A 14,132-nucleotide genomic window follows, 5' to 3' on the forward strand; every position below is an offset into this window, starting at 1 on the left:
AGGAGTATACTGATATAAGGGAGTCAGAAAGGGAAGAATATCTACATGTCTTTTCTTTTCTATGTTTATTTCCCCAAAGAGGGACAGACCTGGGCTTATTGAGGCACCAGAATCTCTAATAGAACCAGGGGAGTGGTCAGGGTGCATCTGAACTTCCCATTCGATTGAAGGAAGTAGAAAACCACTGGAAGTTCAAGGAGTTAATTTGGGAGTCTTTGGGGGTAAAGAGAGTCCTTGGGAAGATGATGAGAGGGTCAGGGATCTTGGGAGGGGTTAGGAAGGGAGAAGAAAGATAGAGGTGTGGGGAAAGATGTGAGAGAATTCTTAAATTGTATAGTTTGGGTAAAATTAGGGTGACTAATATCACTGAGCTGAAAAAGAGGATACACACAGGGTAAAAGTTCATACCCCCGACTTCTGATTTCTTCCCCCTTCTGTAGATACCCAGTTCTGACCCTCCACTATGTTGAACGCCTCTTATGATGCCAACTTTTCTTGCTACCACCCATCAGTAGTGGGCTATCGTTATTTCGCTGTAAGCTGGGGCATAGTGGTGGCAGTGACTGGTACAGCCGGCAACCTGCTTACTCTGATGATCCTGGCAGCCCAGCCCAAGCTCCGTACCCATTTCAACCTTCTCATTGCCAACCTCACATTGGCTGACCTCATCTACTGTGCTCTACTGCAGCCATTCTCAGTGGACTCCTACCTCTATCTTCGTTGGCGTACTGGGGCTACATTTTGCCGGGTCTTTGGTCTCCTTCTCTTTGCCACCAACTCTGTCTCCATTCTCACCCTCTGCCTCATTGCCTTTGGCAGATATCTTCTCATAGCTCACCCTACCCTCTTCCCCCGCATCTTTACCACCAAGGGAGTAGCGCTGGCATTGGTAGGTACATGGGTGGTGGGAGTGGCAAGCTTTGCCCCACTCTGGCCCGTCTACATCCTGGTGCCCGTTGTCTGTACATGCAGCTTTGACCGAATCCGGGGCCGTCCTTACACCACCATCCTAATGGGCATCTACTTTGTGCTTGGGCTTAGTTGTGTTGGCATCTTCTATTGCCTCATTCACCGTCAAGTGAGGCGAGCAGCCCAGGCACTGGACCAGTACAAACTTCGACAGACCAGTTTTCGAGCTGGGCATGTGGCTGGGGCCGGAGAAGCCCTACCTGGACGCTTTCAGGAGCTGGACAGTGGTGTGGCATCAGGGACGGCCAGTGAGGGAGCATCCTCTGAACCGGGCAGTACTGCCACCACTCAGACCCTGGAGAGTGACTCATCCAAAATAGAAAGCCAGGAAAACAACAGAGAGTCCAGGGTAGAAAAGAGCAGCCGAGGGGCGACCACCAGCCTGCCATCTGCTAAGGCCAGTAGGAAGGCCCAGGATGGCCCATCGGAGTTCGGGAAGGTCACCCGAATGTGTTTTGTCGTATTCCTCTTTTTTTCCCTTAGTTACATTCCTTTTCTGCTTCTGAATATATTTGATGCCCGGGTTCAGGCACCGAGAGTCCTGCACATGCTTGCCGCCAATTTTACCTGGCTCAATGGCTGCATCAACCCTGTGCTATATGCAGCCATGAACCGTCAGTTCCGTGAGGCATATGGGTCCGTCCTGAGACGGGGCCCCCAGAGTTTCCGAAGACTCCGGTAACACTTCAGGCACTGGCAGGAAGTGGATCGCACCTATACCACCAACAAAGTGGGCATTCTGGCCGTGGGCACAAGCAGGCTGTGTGGGCATCTTCAAGGACTGGGTCCCTTCTGCACCCATCTCCCCTGCTCCCCCATCTTCATCCCTTGTACTCTCCTCCAAAGAGGAATCAGGGCTGGATCCACGGACCTCAAAATTGGGAAGGCTGTGTTTCAGGCAGGACCCTGAGACCAGGCATTTCCCTTTCATTGCTCCAATGGCCTAAGGCCCCTTCCAGGGGAAAAAAAAACAGCCAGGATCCATAGCCTGGAGATTTCAAAGCCTAATTAAAGCTCATTTGCATCGAACAGCTTGTTGGTTAATGTTTCCCCAGTGTCCTACCTTGCAACCCTAACCCTTTCTCTCCCGAGGTTCCCCACTTCTTTGGACAAATAGGCATCCCAGAAATCCCCAGCCACTGCTCTGGTGGCACCAGCCTATTCTGAGAGACTAGTACATACCTCAGTTCTGGCCAGGATCTTTTAGTTCTGTCTTTGCCCAGGAAATTGAGCTAGAAGTGATTGGGGCAGAAGTTGGGGGGCATTGTGGAGCTATGTTGGGGGGCCTCCATCCTCGTTTACCCCATCCCCATCAGCTGGTTCAGCAACCATTCTAACTTGTGAAAGAGGAACATCTGGGACAATGGGGAAGGAACCTCAGGGGCCAGAGGCACCTAGAGAGGGGACCAGGGTTTCCTCATGGCTGGAGGAGGGAAGTGGGAAGGTAGCCTGACCATGAAACACGCGTGGCCACTAGGTGATGCTGGTTTCACATTTTCTACCTCAGGGGTGGGGGTGGGGAAGGGCAAAGCTGGGCATCTGGGCCCTGAAAAGGGGGAGGCAGAGGAAGTGGGCATCTGCCCAGAAGTTTTGCCTCCTCCCCCAATTCTTTCCCTATCTCCCAAAGCCTGGGGTGGAGGGGGGTGGAGGAGAGGGAGAGGTGGAGGAGACAACATTAAACAGAAACAGAGATAAACCTCTTTAAACATCCCAAGGCCGTGCCCCTCACCCTCACCCCCACCCCCACCCCCACCCTGGGTTAGGAAGACTTGAACTCATAGAGGGAGGCCAGTTCAGGGAGAATGGAGACAGACACAGACCTTCCTGTCTTCTCTTCTCTCCCCACCCCCACCTCCTTTCCTCCAACATATGGACATTATCATATGCAGGAAATTCAGGCGACTCAAGGAGCTGACCTCCTCCTCTAAGGCTCTCTCGTCTAGGTTTCCCCCCTCCTCGAAACAGATTTCACAGTCATGGAGACCTAGTGAAATCTCCACTTTGGGAAGGTGTGAGCAAAGGAAGTGAGGGAGAGAAGAGAAAGGTGGACAGGCTCTTTAATGAGTCTCCAGAGGGCTGTGATCACTAGAGGATGTGATCTTTCATTGCAGTCATTGGCATTGGGCTTAGGCTCCCGGAGACAGAATTGGAAACCTCAAAGGGTGACAAAGCAGCCTACCCTAGGCAGTAGAACAGGGACCTAGCGACTCTCTGCTCCTTTGGGGCTCAGGGCTGAAAAGGCCAAAGGGATCTCAGAAGCAAAGGAGGGTCCGGGCAGCAGCAGTAGCACCAGCAGCACCAGCACCAGCACCAGCAACCTTCAGAGATGCAAATGGCTGCTGTGTATGTGATCTGAGTGAAAAACTGTAGGGGAGCGAGTGTAAGCACGCCTAAGCCTGAGCATGTGTAGGTTCCATTGATAGCTAATGGATGAATTCATTTAGTTCCATGTGGTCCTGTGTGCATATGTGCTTCTGGGAAGAAACACGGCATAGGTTTTTTGTGGGGGTGCATGTTAATGCCTCTTTGTCTCTCTGTTTCTTATTTGGGCTTGAGTTAGATGTCTTTTCATCAGATTCCTTCTCATTCCTTTTCTCACTTTCTTTTCTTCTCTCTCTCCCTCTCCCTCTTTCCCTCCCTCTCCTTCTCCCTCTCTCTCTCTCTCTCTCTCTCTCTCTCTCTCTCTCTCTCTCTCTGTCCCTCTCCCGTACCCTCCTCCCTTTCCCCTTCCCTCCTCCTTCCTCCCCCTCCCTCTCTCCCCCCCTCCCTTCTACCCTCTTCCCCTCTCTGCTGTGTTCTCTCTCTCTCTGTCTCTCTCTGGCAGATTTATGGTCATTTTAAGGGCTGCCATTGGCTAAGCTCTGACAGAGTCTGATTTAGCACCCTGCCCCATTGGCTGAGCCTGACAAGCCGATTTACGAGTTGTTCTGCCATTGGCCAAGCTTCCCAGGCTCTGATTTATGGGCCTCTGGCTAGGGGAGTTTTGGGGGGAGTGAAAGGGGGGGGAGGAGGGGGACTGAGAGTGGATGCTCCTCCTTTCTCCCCCCCTCCCATCTTACTCCTCTTTCCTCTCCCTCCTTCCTCTTCAAACCTGACCTCCCTCCCCATCTTCCTCCTCCTTTCTCTCAGGGAGAAAGATGGAAGGACTTAGGAAGCAAGATGGGGGGAGTACAGGAGAGAGATGGGGAACTGTGGAGGTGGAAGCTGGAAGGAAGAAGTGAGGAGAGCCAAGTGAGGGGACAATAGGGACCATAGGGCTGGGGAGGAAAATGGGGAATTTAAGGGGCAAAAACAAGGGGACTGAGGAGGAAAGGTGGGGATACAGGAAAGTTAAGTTGGGGGGGAGATGAGATTGGGGGGGTTGATAAGGGAGAGAAGGGATTTAGAGAACTGACAGCCTAGAAATAGACTTTTCAGGTCTGTTATTTGCCATACACATGCCCTCTATCCCCAGATACAAGACTCAGAGATCCATAGCACAGAGATAGGAGGGAGCAACAGGGGAGATTGGAAAAGGGACAGACCCAAGGAAGTGGGAGAAAGATGGAATAAAGGGAGCCAGAATTTACTTAGATTTGGAGAGTAGCTTGACAAGAAAAGGTCAGATCCTAAAGGGAAAACAAAGGACAGGAAGGAGAATTTCCCTAACCCCAAACAGCTTCCCTTCATCTTATCAACCCAAGACACCCAGCAGTTTTTCTATGATATAAAACCAGGAGACCAGGGGAGGGGAGAGATCCTGGTGCCCTACCCCTGCATTCCTCTGTTTTGCTCCTCTTCTCAGTTAAATTGATAACTTCAAGGATTATGGCTCCAGGATTTGGGGATAGTTATGTTCAGTCAATCAACAAACATTTATTTTTCACCTCAATGCTAAGAGTCAAGAATATGAAGAACAGTACCCATCCTCAAGAAGCTGGCAAGAAACGGGAGAAACAGTGTGTGTACATATATAAGCATCAGGAATGGGCACCAAACAAATACAAGGTGGTTTGGGGAGGGGGGCCTCTGGCAGCTGGGAATTCAGGAAAGGCTTAAAAAGGGATTCTCGAGAGATGGAAGTGAGGAAGGAATCATTCCCAGTGAGGGACAGCTAGTACAATGGCAGAGAAATGGGAGATGAAGCATCATGGGTGAGAAACACCAAGTAAATCGATATGGTCAGACCTTAGAGTATATGGAGGGCAGGAATGAGTAAGACAGGTAGGAAGAAGCCAGGTTGAGAGGGCCTTTAAAGACTGAAGAGAGTTGTTATATATTTGATCTTAGTAGTAATGGAAGCCACTGGAGTCTACCAAATAGCAACGTGATGTGATCCAAAATTATTTTGACAGTTGTGGGAAGGAGAGATTAAAATCAGAGCCTTGGGGGTGGGGGGGCAGCTGGGTAGCTCAGTGGATTGAGAGCCAGGCCTAGAGACAGGAAGTCTTAGGTTCAAATTTGACCTCAGACACTTCCCAGCTGTATGACCCTGGGCAAGTCACTTGACCCCCATTGCCTACCCTTATCACTCTTCTGCCTTGGAGCCAGTACACAGTATTGACTCCAAGTCAGAAGGTAAGGGTTTAAAAAGAAAAAAATCAGAGCCTTGGAGGTCAAATGAGAATAGCCTCCTTTTTGCAACAAATAGTCCAGATGAGAGGTAAGTAGAGCCTGATCTAAGATGGCACCTGGGTGAAAAGAGAGGCTGTATGGAAGAGATGTTGTCAAGTTAGAAATGAAAAGATTGGGCATTTTGTGGTTGGCTATGTTGAGGAATTGAGGTTGAGGATTTGGGTGTCTGGAAGGGTAGTAATTCCTTTACTGTAATTAATACAGTAAAGTTGGAGATGCCTCCTGGACAACCAGTTTGAAATGTCCAATAAGCAGCTGGTAATGTGGGACTAGAACTCAGAAGAGATATTAGGACTGAAAATATGAATTTGGGAGCCATGTGCATAAAGATGATAATAATGAGGGCATCACCAGATGCTGAGAGAAAAGAAAAAAAAAGCCTAGGACAGAATCTTGGGGTATGCTCACACATATTGGGAAATGACATGTTATGATGAGCCTGGAAGACCAAGACTGAGAAAGAGCAGTCAGATGAATAGGAGAAGAACCAGGAGAAAGCTGTGTTGTGCAAACCCACATAGGAGGGACCTTCCAGGAAGAGAAGGCAATCAAGAGTGTCAAATACTGTAGAGAGGTTCAAAAGAAGAAAGATTGAGAAAAGACTATCAGATTTGGCAGTTAAGAGATCATGGACTAGACAGAGTTCAAATCAGGCCTCAGACACTTATTAGCTGTGTGACCCTGGGCAAGACAATGTTGAGAAAGAAGGAAAGAAAGAAAGGAAGAGAGAGAGAGAGAAGGAGAGAAGGAAAGAAAAAAAAAGAAAGAAAAAGGAAGGAAATAGAAAGAAGGAGAGAGAGAAGGAAAGAAAGAGAAAGAAAGAAAAGAAGGAGGATCATTTTGGAAAGAGCTGTTTCAGTTGAATGATAAAGCAGGAAACCAGATCCAGAGGGTGAAAGGAGAGAAAGTAAAGGCATTTAGGGTAAATAGCTTTTTTAAGGAATCTGACTGAGAGAGACCTATGACAGCTGTGTGTGTATGGAATGGGAGGGAGGGGATGAAGTGGGCAGTGTTGAAGAGAAACAAATTGTGGGGGTCCCTGGTAGGGGTTTCTGTTTAGCTAAGTGTCTTGCCTCAGCCCCTTCTTCCTCTTCTCTCCCTTGCCCTGGCCTTTTCTCATGAGATTATAGAACCGTGGTTGAGAGAGAGGGCAAGAAGGCTCTTCATTCCAGACCTTGGAGCAGGCAAAATTGAAGGTAGATCCAGAGACTTTTCATGGCCCTCATCATGCCAGTCAGTCCTCATGGGATGGGAGCTGATGACTTGGGGAGCCTGAGCATTCTAGTTCCCCTTCATCCTCTGAGCTGTGGTTGCAGATGAGCTGAAATGAGCCTAGAAACCTAGTCATAACTTTTTCTGGCCTGTCACCCCTTTCTACAGGAGAGTCAGATTTGATACCCTCCTACCACCTCCTGGGGTCTGGTCCCTGGCAAAAGTGGATGGGAATGTGGGGCACGAAGCATCTCCAAGTCTCTACTCCTCCCCCCCCCCCTCCTAATCATCCCCACTGCCGACTGAGAGAATGGAAAAAGTAAAGATCTTTCCATTGCTCCCAGGGAGCCAAATTATGTTTCTCCATAACCTCCTTCTGTGACTAGGTTGATTCTGATTCTCTCCATCTAGTCCTTCAAAGCCAAATAGGACTTGTTCTAACTGGAGAAACACTGAGCAAATGACCTGGTGGCAGGAGGTGGATGGATTGGTGAGAGAGGGCCCAAATAGAGCAGAGAGAACTTGGGGTGACCCACTCCCTGAGTTTTCGGCCATAATTAGTGGCACACTCAGACAGATCGTACAAAGAGAGCTCCTGTTCCAGAAAATGAGCAGACTCAGCCCTCATCCTAACCTCCTCACTCCCGGAGAGAGCCAGCCATCACACACAAGAAAACTGGCTTCCAGGGGAATGGGAGAGGAGAGTTGGGATCTGGGCTGGCCCTTTAAGAGCCACTTAGGGTCAGAGAGTCCCCGCTACAGGGAAGGGAAGGAGCTGATGTCAGAAGATAGATGGGCAGCAAGATGGGGATTGATGCTAATGGGGGAGCTAAAGCTAAGTACCCAGACACTCTAAGGGCAGAACTGCAGATCTGTCTTCCTTATGCTCACCCCCACCCCACTGCAAACCAGGGCTGTAAATCTGCTGCCTAGATTGGGGAGGGGATCAGACACGTGTCTCTCTCTCTCTGTCTCTGTGTGTGTGTGTGTGTCTCTCTCTGTCTCTGTCTCTGTGTGTGTGTGTGTCTCTCTCTCTGTCTCTGTCTCTGTCTCTCTGTCTCTCCTCTCTCTGTCTCTCTCTGTCTCTCTCTCTCTCTGTCTCTCTCTCTCTCTCTGTGTGTCTCTCTCTCTGTCTCTGTCTCTCTGTCTCTCCTCTCTCTGTCTCTCTCTGTGTCTCTGTCTCTGTCTCTGTCTCTCTCTCTCTTTCTCTCTCTCTCTGTCTGTCTCTCCTTCTCTGTCTCTGTCTCCTTTCTTCTCCTCCTCCGTTCTTCCTCTCAGCTTCCTTTGTCTTTTCTCAGCCCTCTCTACTAATACACACATCCATCCATACTCCACCCTACTTCCACTGAAATCCCAGGCTCCAGGAAGAGGGAGCATGGACAGCAGGAGGGCTGGAGGGTGGGTAAACTGCAGGGAGGACTGACTGGTCGCTGGAAGATGACAGGGAATGGAGTGATCATTAGAGGGAAGGATGAAAAGAGCCAGGGGGGCCTGGAGGATTTGGTTTCCCTACACCTTTCTTCTTAGGCCATTTTGGCTTGCTCCCAGACTCTCCATGGCTTCACTATGGTGGCTAGGGGGAAAACTGGCCTGGCTCCCAAGGTCAAGGTCCAAAGAAAGGGTCTTGAGGAGCCAGCAGTGTACAGAGAGGGCAGGGAGCCCCAGTTGGGGGCTGGGGAAAAGGTGTGTGTGTGTGTGTGTGTGTGTGTGTGTGTGTGTGTGTGTGTGTTATATTTCCATTCTCAAATTCTAGAGAGTGTGGGAGGGACTCTAGAAGCTGGCTCGATTTGGGAGCCAGCTCGGGAAAAGGCGTGAGCCATCGGAAGAGAGATATATAGTCCAGTTTCTTGGAAACTCCCAGACCAGCCCATCCCCCTCCTCCCTGTCCCACTCCCACTCCCACCCCCACGCCCCCCCACCCAGCCTGCTGACAAGAGAATATTCAGGCCAACAGTCTATTTACTGTAAAGGCAGACACACCAGCTCCGTCCCACATGCCTGGGAGATGGGGGTGGAAATGGAGGGTCCACATCCTTAGTGAAAGGGGTGTTGGTGGACTGCTTCAAGGTGACTTAACTGGGCCAATTCTATCCTTCTCCCAGGATCTTCTGTCAGCTTTGAGGGTCTCTGGGGAAGTTGTCCCTGACTCACCCCATTCATCCTCCCCAGTTTCTGATATGACATGATCTGGAGAAGGTCCCCCCTACCCTCCTGGGGGGCCACCATCACCCCACCACCAAGGGTAATTCCAATGCCTTTTGCCCAGCCCTAGATGGGAACAAAGAAAGTGTTTCTTCCTAGTCCCATCCTATTGGTGCCATATTCTGATGGTGATTCTTTGTCTGTCTCTGTCTCTCTCTCAAGCTCTCTCCATTTCTGCCACCCTCGTCTGAAATCACTCTGGCACCTTTGGTTTTCTTGTACACCACTGAGTCATTGTCCCCCCTGGCCTGCTCCCCCAGACTTCAGGAGCAGGGCAGGAGGAAACGAGGCAGGAAGGAATGAGCCATTAGAAGGGAGTAGGAGGCAGCTCATCAGGCTCCCAGTATCCCAAGCAGCTCCCCAAGCCCAGTCAGGGTCACTGCCCCCAACCCTTTCCTCCAGCCCACTTCCCCACCCCCAACAATAAATCGTGCCTTTGTCTTTCTCTCCCAGCGGCCTGGTAGGCTCCGGGTCAGAGGTTGTGTGTGTGTGTGTGTGTGTGTGTGTGTGTGTGTGTGTGTGTGTGTGCAGGGGGAGGGGTCAGAGTGTGGAAGGGGGAACTAGAGGGAGAGATGGTCAGGAACAGCTGGTGGGCAGGCAAGGGGCCTGGGGAGGAGTCGGGAAAGGGAAGCTCACCCCCTCCCAGGGGGAATGGGGCCTCTCTGCTTCATTGATTCAGGCTGCAGATTTTGGCCCGCCAACATTCCAAAAGAGCAGCCCAAGAAATTTCTGGGAAGAGATGGGAAAACACAGGAGTGGCCCCCATGGCCAGGAATGGCAAGGAAATGGGGAGAGGGGTGGGCTCGAGGCAGAGAAGCTAGGGAGGGCCACAAGAGAATGGGAATACTGTGGGAATGTGCTGCCCCTTCCCCCAAAACACATAGGATTTATGGTCCATCAGAAGGAGCCTGCCCCAGGAGAGCCAGCTTTCCCACTGGGCCTTAAAGCCCTTCTCCAATGGCTGACTTTCTGTCTTTCTCAGACTTTGCCTTTCTTTAGTGTTTCCCTCCACCCTATGCCTTCCCCATCTTTTCCTTTTTTCAGTCTCTTTTGTATTTTTGCCTCTCTCAATCCCCCTCTTTCTTCCTGTTTCTCCATCTGGGAGTGGGCCTCTATTCACTCAAAGCATCCCCCTAACCTCTTCCTCCCTTCTTTCTTCCCCCCTTTTCCAGGGTCTGGCATTTAGAGCCCCTGGAGAGCTTTCCTGTCTGAGTTGAGCCATCTAAGGGGTTCAGGTCCAGAGAATGGAGATGGGGTTCTGGACCTTTCTTTGGGCTCCAGATCCCTTTGGGCAGTCTGCTGGCACCTCTGGAGCCCTGAAATCGCTAAGGGTCAGGGCGAGGCTATTGAAGGGGAGATGAATCTGTCTTCATTCAAGTTCACGGATCCCCTCAAATCTCTCCCCAGCCTCCTTAGGGGCCCACAGCCCATATGAAGAATTCAGGAGGAGAGAGGCTGAGAACCATCATCCAAGGCTGAATCCTGAAGTGGGGGGAAGGGGAGATATTGAGAGGTGGGGGGTTGCCTAGGGCCCTGGAGAAAGCCTCTGAACTAGACTGAGGCCTATAAACAAACACAAACTGAGTCACAGACCCAGGCTGTACCGGGAGACAGATGCCAGGTCTGAGCAGAGGCAGGTTCTGGCCAGGTCTGGTTAAACTCCAGACACCCCTGTCTCCTCTGCAGACAGAAAGCGATGCTGCCTGTCCCTTCCCAGACATCCCCCTGCCCTAGCCCCCCTCCCTGCCCCAGTGACATCAGCTTTGGCTGCTTGGACCCCTAATGGCCCATGGGCTCTGCGATGACATATCGCTGGGATGGACTAAAAGGAAAGCAGAGCCTTGGCCAGGGAGGAGAAGAGGGGTTTGGGGAGCCCTTGGGGGACAATGGCAGAGGAGGAGGAGGGGCCAGGGGCTGCAGGGGAACTTGAGAAAGGAGATCTGAGGGGTTTAGGGAACACTAAATCACCCCGCAGGGGGGATCACCCTGTCTGTGCTCAGTAGGGTGGGGAAGGGGTAGGATTTTGGGAGGGAGATGAATGGGGGAATTGCCACATCTGGCAGGCAGGTGTTTGGCACAATTAAAGCTGCAGTTGGTTTCTCAGCCAAAAAAACTGGGAGGGGTGGGGGATGTGGAGGAGCTGACAGAGTCCCCTCAGGGCTGAGAGGGGCTAAGTTTATAAAGCTCAACTGGGGAGGGCTGAGAAGACACACAGAGACAGGCAAGCAGAGAGGGAGTGAGAGGCGGACAAAGTAACCGAAACAAAGAGGTTCGGGGAGCAGGGACCCAGGCCTTCACTTCTCTTTGGCTCATGCTGGCGGCTAGAAGACGGCCATCGGGGCTGTAATCCCAGGGTTCTAGCCCCGAGCAGGAGAGGAAGACGGTTGGGGTTTGGCTAGATTGGGAAACTGAGGCCGAGTCTGCTCAGAACTGCGCCCCCCGGGCTTCCACGGGACAAATCCAAGCGGGGGCAGCTAGGGGTGGGGGGTGGAAGATGGAAGGGGCTTGGAGAGAAGAGCTGCGTTTTCTCAGCTCAGACAGTAGAGGGCGCTGAGAGCTAACCGTCGGCCCCATGGAGCTGCGCCTGCCCCATCTTGAGCCCCACATTCTAGATGCGGGAGGGGTGGGGAGGGTCGCGAGAGCTGGGCCGGTTCCCAGGGCTCCCCGGGCTTGCCCCCCTTGCCCAGTTCTGAGGCAGACGCCTTGGAAAGGAGGTGAACGCCAAGCGTCTGGGGGTACCCCGTGCAGATCTCGCTCCTCAGCCAAGGATCCCCAAAGCCTCGGCTCGCTCCGGGCTCCTGAGTGGGGAGGTGGAACTCCAAGGAAATCAGCACTACGGCCGGCGGGAGGAGGGAGGACAGGCTCCCCTAAAACCCGAGGAGAGGGCGAATAGGAAAGGGGAGAGAAACAAAGCTGTCACCGAGGCAACCATAAAACCTCGGGCTAAATCCATCTTGTGAGCTCACCGCTCCATTAACATGCAGGGCCAGGCTCCGCGCCAGCCCCAGCCACATTCATTTGTGCGGAATAAAGGTGGGGGAGGGGGCGGCGCGGAGCGGGAGGCAGGGCTCAGGAGGCTCCGGGGAGCTGGTGAGAAGAGGTTATTTACACCGCCGTCCTGACCTTCTGGAGCAGAGCTGGCTCCGATAAATAACCCGCTCAGCACCACCGGAGGGGGGGCCTGTCTGCCGCAGCAGCAGCCCCCATGCAGGTGCACGTCTCCGGGTTACTGATGGCACCGGAAAGAGGCAGCTGGGGGTGGGGGGCGGGATTTGGGCCTCGGGGCCCCAGACCGAGGCGATCGCCCCACCCCCGGCCTCCAATTCCTAGGTGAAGGAACTGGGAGATGCCGAGTCTAGAGGAGAGAGCAATGGAGCAATGGCGAAAGGCTCGAGGGCGGGGGCTCCCCCCCAAAAAACCAGCCCAAGACAATTGAGAAAACAAGACGCTTTATTCCCAGCCTTGGTGCAGTGGGGTCCCTGGGCAGTCCCCCCATCCCTTCCTCCAGGTCTTCTTTCCAGTCATGTGCCTGTGGGCAGCGTTAGGGCAGAGGCCAGCCTAAGGGGCAGTAGATGTAGGGCAGGAAGGGCGCTCTGATTTAAGGGCAGGGGAGAGCTCCAAGCCTGCCCCCTCTGGTGTCCTAGGAGAGATCCTCACCGTACCCCAAACCCGAGGCTCCCAGGTGCCAGTCTAGGAGCCCAGATCCTGCTGCCCACTTCTCACACGTGCAGGGCTGGGGGGGGGGCGAGGGGAGCCCATAAACCCAGTCCCCTTCCCCCCCCCCCATTCTAGGCAGAAAACCAGTCTTCCAGGACCTGGAGACTGGCTCTGTCCTAGAATGAGGGGAACATGGTGTCCAAGACCCTATTCTGGGAAAGAATGAAGATTTAGGGGGATTGAATAGACAACAGACACCCCCAAGATGCACTCTCTCCCAGGATCCAGAATAGTTTAGGTCTATAAATCAGGCCTGGAATTGGGGATGGGGAGAGCTAGAGAGAGTAACTGAGGAAAGGTGGTATCTGCCTCTCCTGCACCCTGTTTCCCCAAACCCTGCTCCTATCACAATTAAGAGTTGTCAGGCAGCAGCTGTCTTGCCTCTGTCTCCCTAAGCTGTTTTTCTTTCTTTGGAAGGCTGGGATAGTAAGCAGGACTAAGAGGAAACAATGAGAACCTGATAAAAATCTGGGGGCCTCTGGGTAGGATTTTTGTCCTCCCTGTTTGGGCTCAGGGCCAGGACACAACTCCCTAAACCTTTGATCTAGGGGTACATGCTGGGGGTCCCCCTGTTCTGTTCTCAGCTCTGCTAGGGCCTAAGCCACTTCCAGGAACCTCACTGCTTGAACGAGATAGTGGAGATGAGAAAGCCGGGAAGGCCATAACCCCGCTCTTAGTTCAATCCTTTTTTTTTGTCTTCAGGATAATTTTGGGAAGAAGACAAAGACAGGAGAGGGAAGGCAGAGAAAAGTGGGGAGAAGAATGGAGAGAAGGGCCCCTATCATTCATCCTGAAGGGGCCCTGAGATAATCAGTCCAGTGCAAGAGGGTTGAGGGGCATCACAGTAAACAAATGGCTTGGGGAAGGGAGCAGGGGGCAATGGAGTCTTCACCGAAGCAGCGACCACTTGATCTGTTCCTTTGCTGACTGCAATACCTGCAGAGACAGGAGCATCTCATGGTGAGGACTTGGATTGGCATGGGTGGCCTTAGGGTCGAGTTCCTGCTCTCTTTACACCTTCCTTCCTAGTTCTTTGGCCCTCCACAGACTAGTTCCCTTATTTTAGGAAGGGATATGGGGGTTCTGGGTGGTCGTGTCCAAACCCCAAGAAGCAGGGCCTGTTGCTTTTCTGAACACAGTGAACTCAGACTTGAGGGAAAAGAACACAGAAGTGGGGAACACAGGGAAAAAAGCCAAGGAAAATGGCTCCAAGGCATAATTCCTGCTCTGAATTCCCAGCTGGCAGACAACAAAGTCCCTCCTGCTGTACCAGGTAAGATGAGTGAAGCCAGGGAAGGATGGATCTGTCAAACCTGCACATACTGGAACGTGCATTCCCAGCTTTGCCCTCATTTGAATAATAGAGAGAGAGAGAGAGAGAGAGAGAGAGAGAGAAAGAGAGAGAGAGAGAGAGAGAG

At 52.2% G+C, this 14,132-nt stretch overlaps 2 protein-coding genes across 2 annotated transcripts in view; one reads left to right on the top strand and one right to left on the bottom strand.

Annotated features, from left to right (window-relative positions):
* Positions 1 to 463: 463 nt before the first annotated feature.
* Positions 464 to 1,651, top strand: GPR84 (G protein-coupled receptor 84). The gene has a single exon (XM_044679237.1). The coding sequence runs from the start codon at positions 464 to 466 to the stop codon at positions 1,649 to 1,651; it is 1,188 nt and encodes a 395-aa protein (XP_044535172.1).
* Positions 1,652 to 12,429: 10,778 nt separating this feature from the next.
* The window catches only part of COPZ1 (COPI coat complex subunit zeta 1), a 27,226-nt gene continuing 25,523 nt past the window's right edge, over positions 12,430 to 14,132 (bottom strand). Inside the window, exon 9 of the mRNA XM_044679612.1 lies at positions 12,430 to 13,650. Coding sequence (XP_044535547.1) covers positions 13,603 to 13,650 — 48 coding nt within the window. The 3' untranslated portion in view covers positions 12,430 to 13,602. The remainder of the gene's footprint in view (positions 13,651 to 14,132) is intronic.

This window comes from Gracilinanus agilis, chromosome 5 (assembly GCF_016433145.1).
Source record: "Gracilinanus agilis isolate LMUSP501 chromosome 5, AgileGrace, whole genome shotgun sequence".
Classification (NCBI taxonomy): Eukaryota; Metazoa; Chordata; class Mammalia; order Didelphimorphia; family Didelphidae; genus Gracilinanus; species Gracilinanus agilis.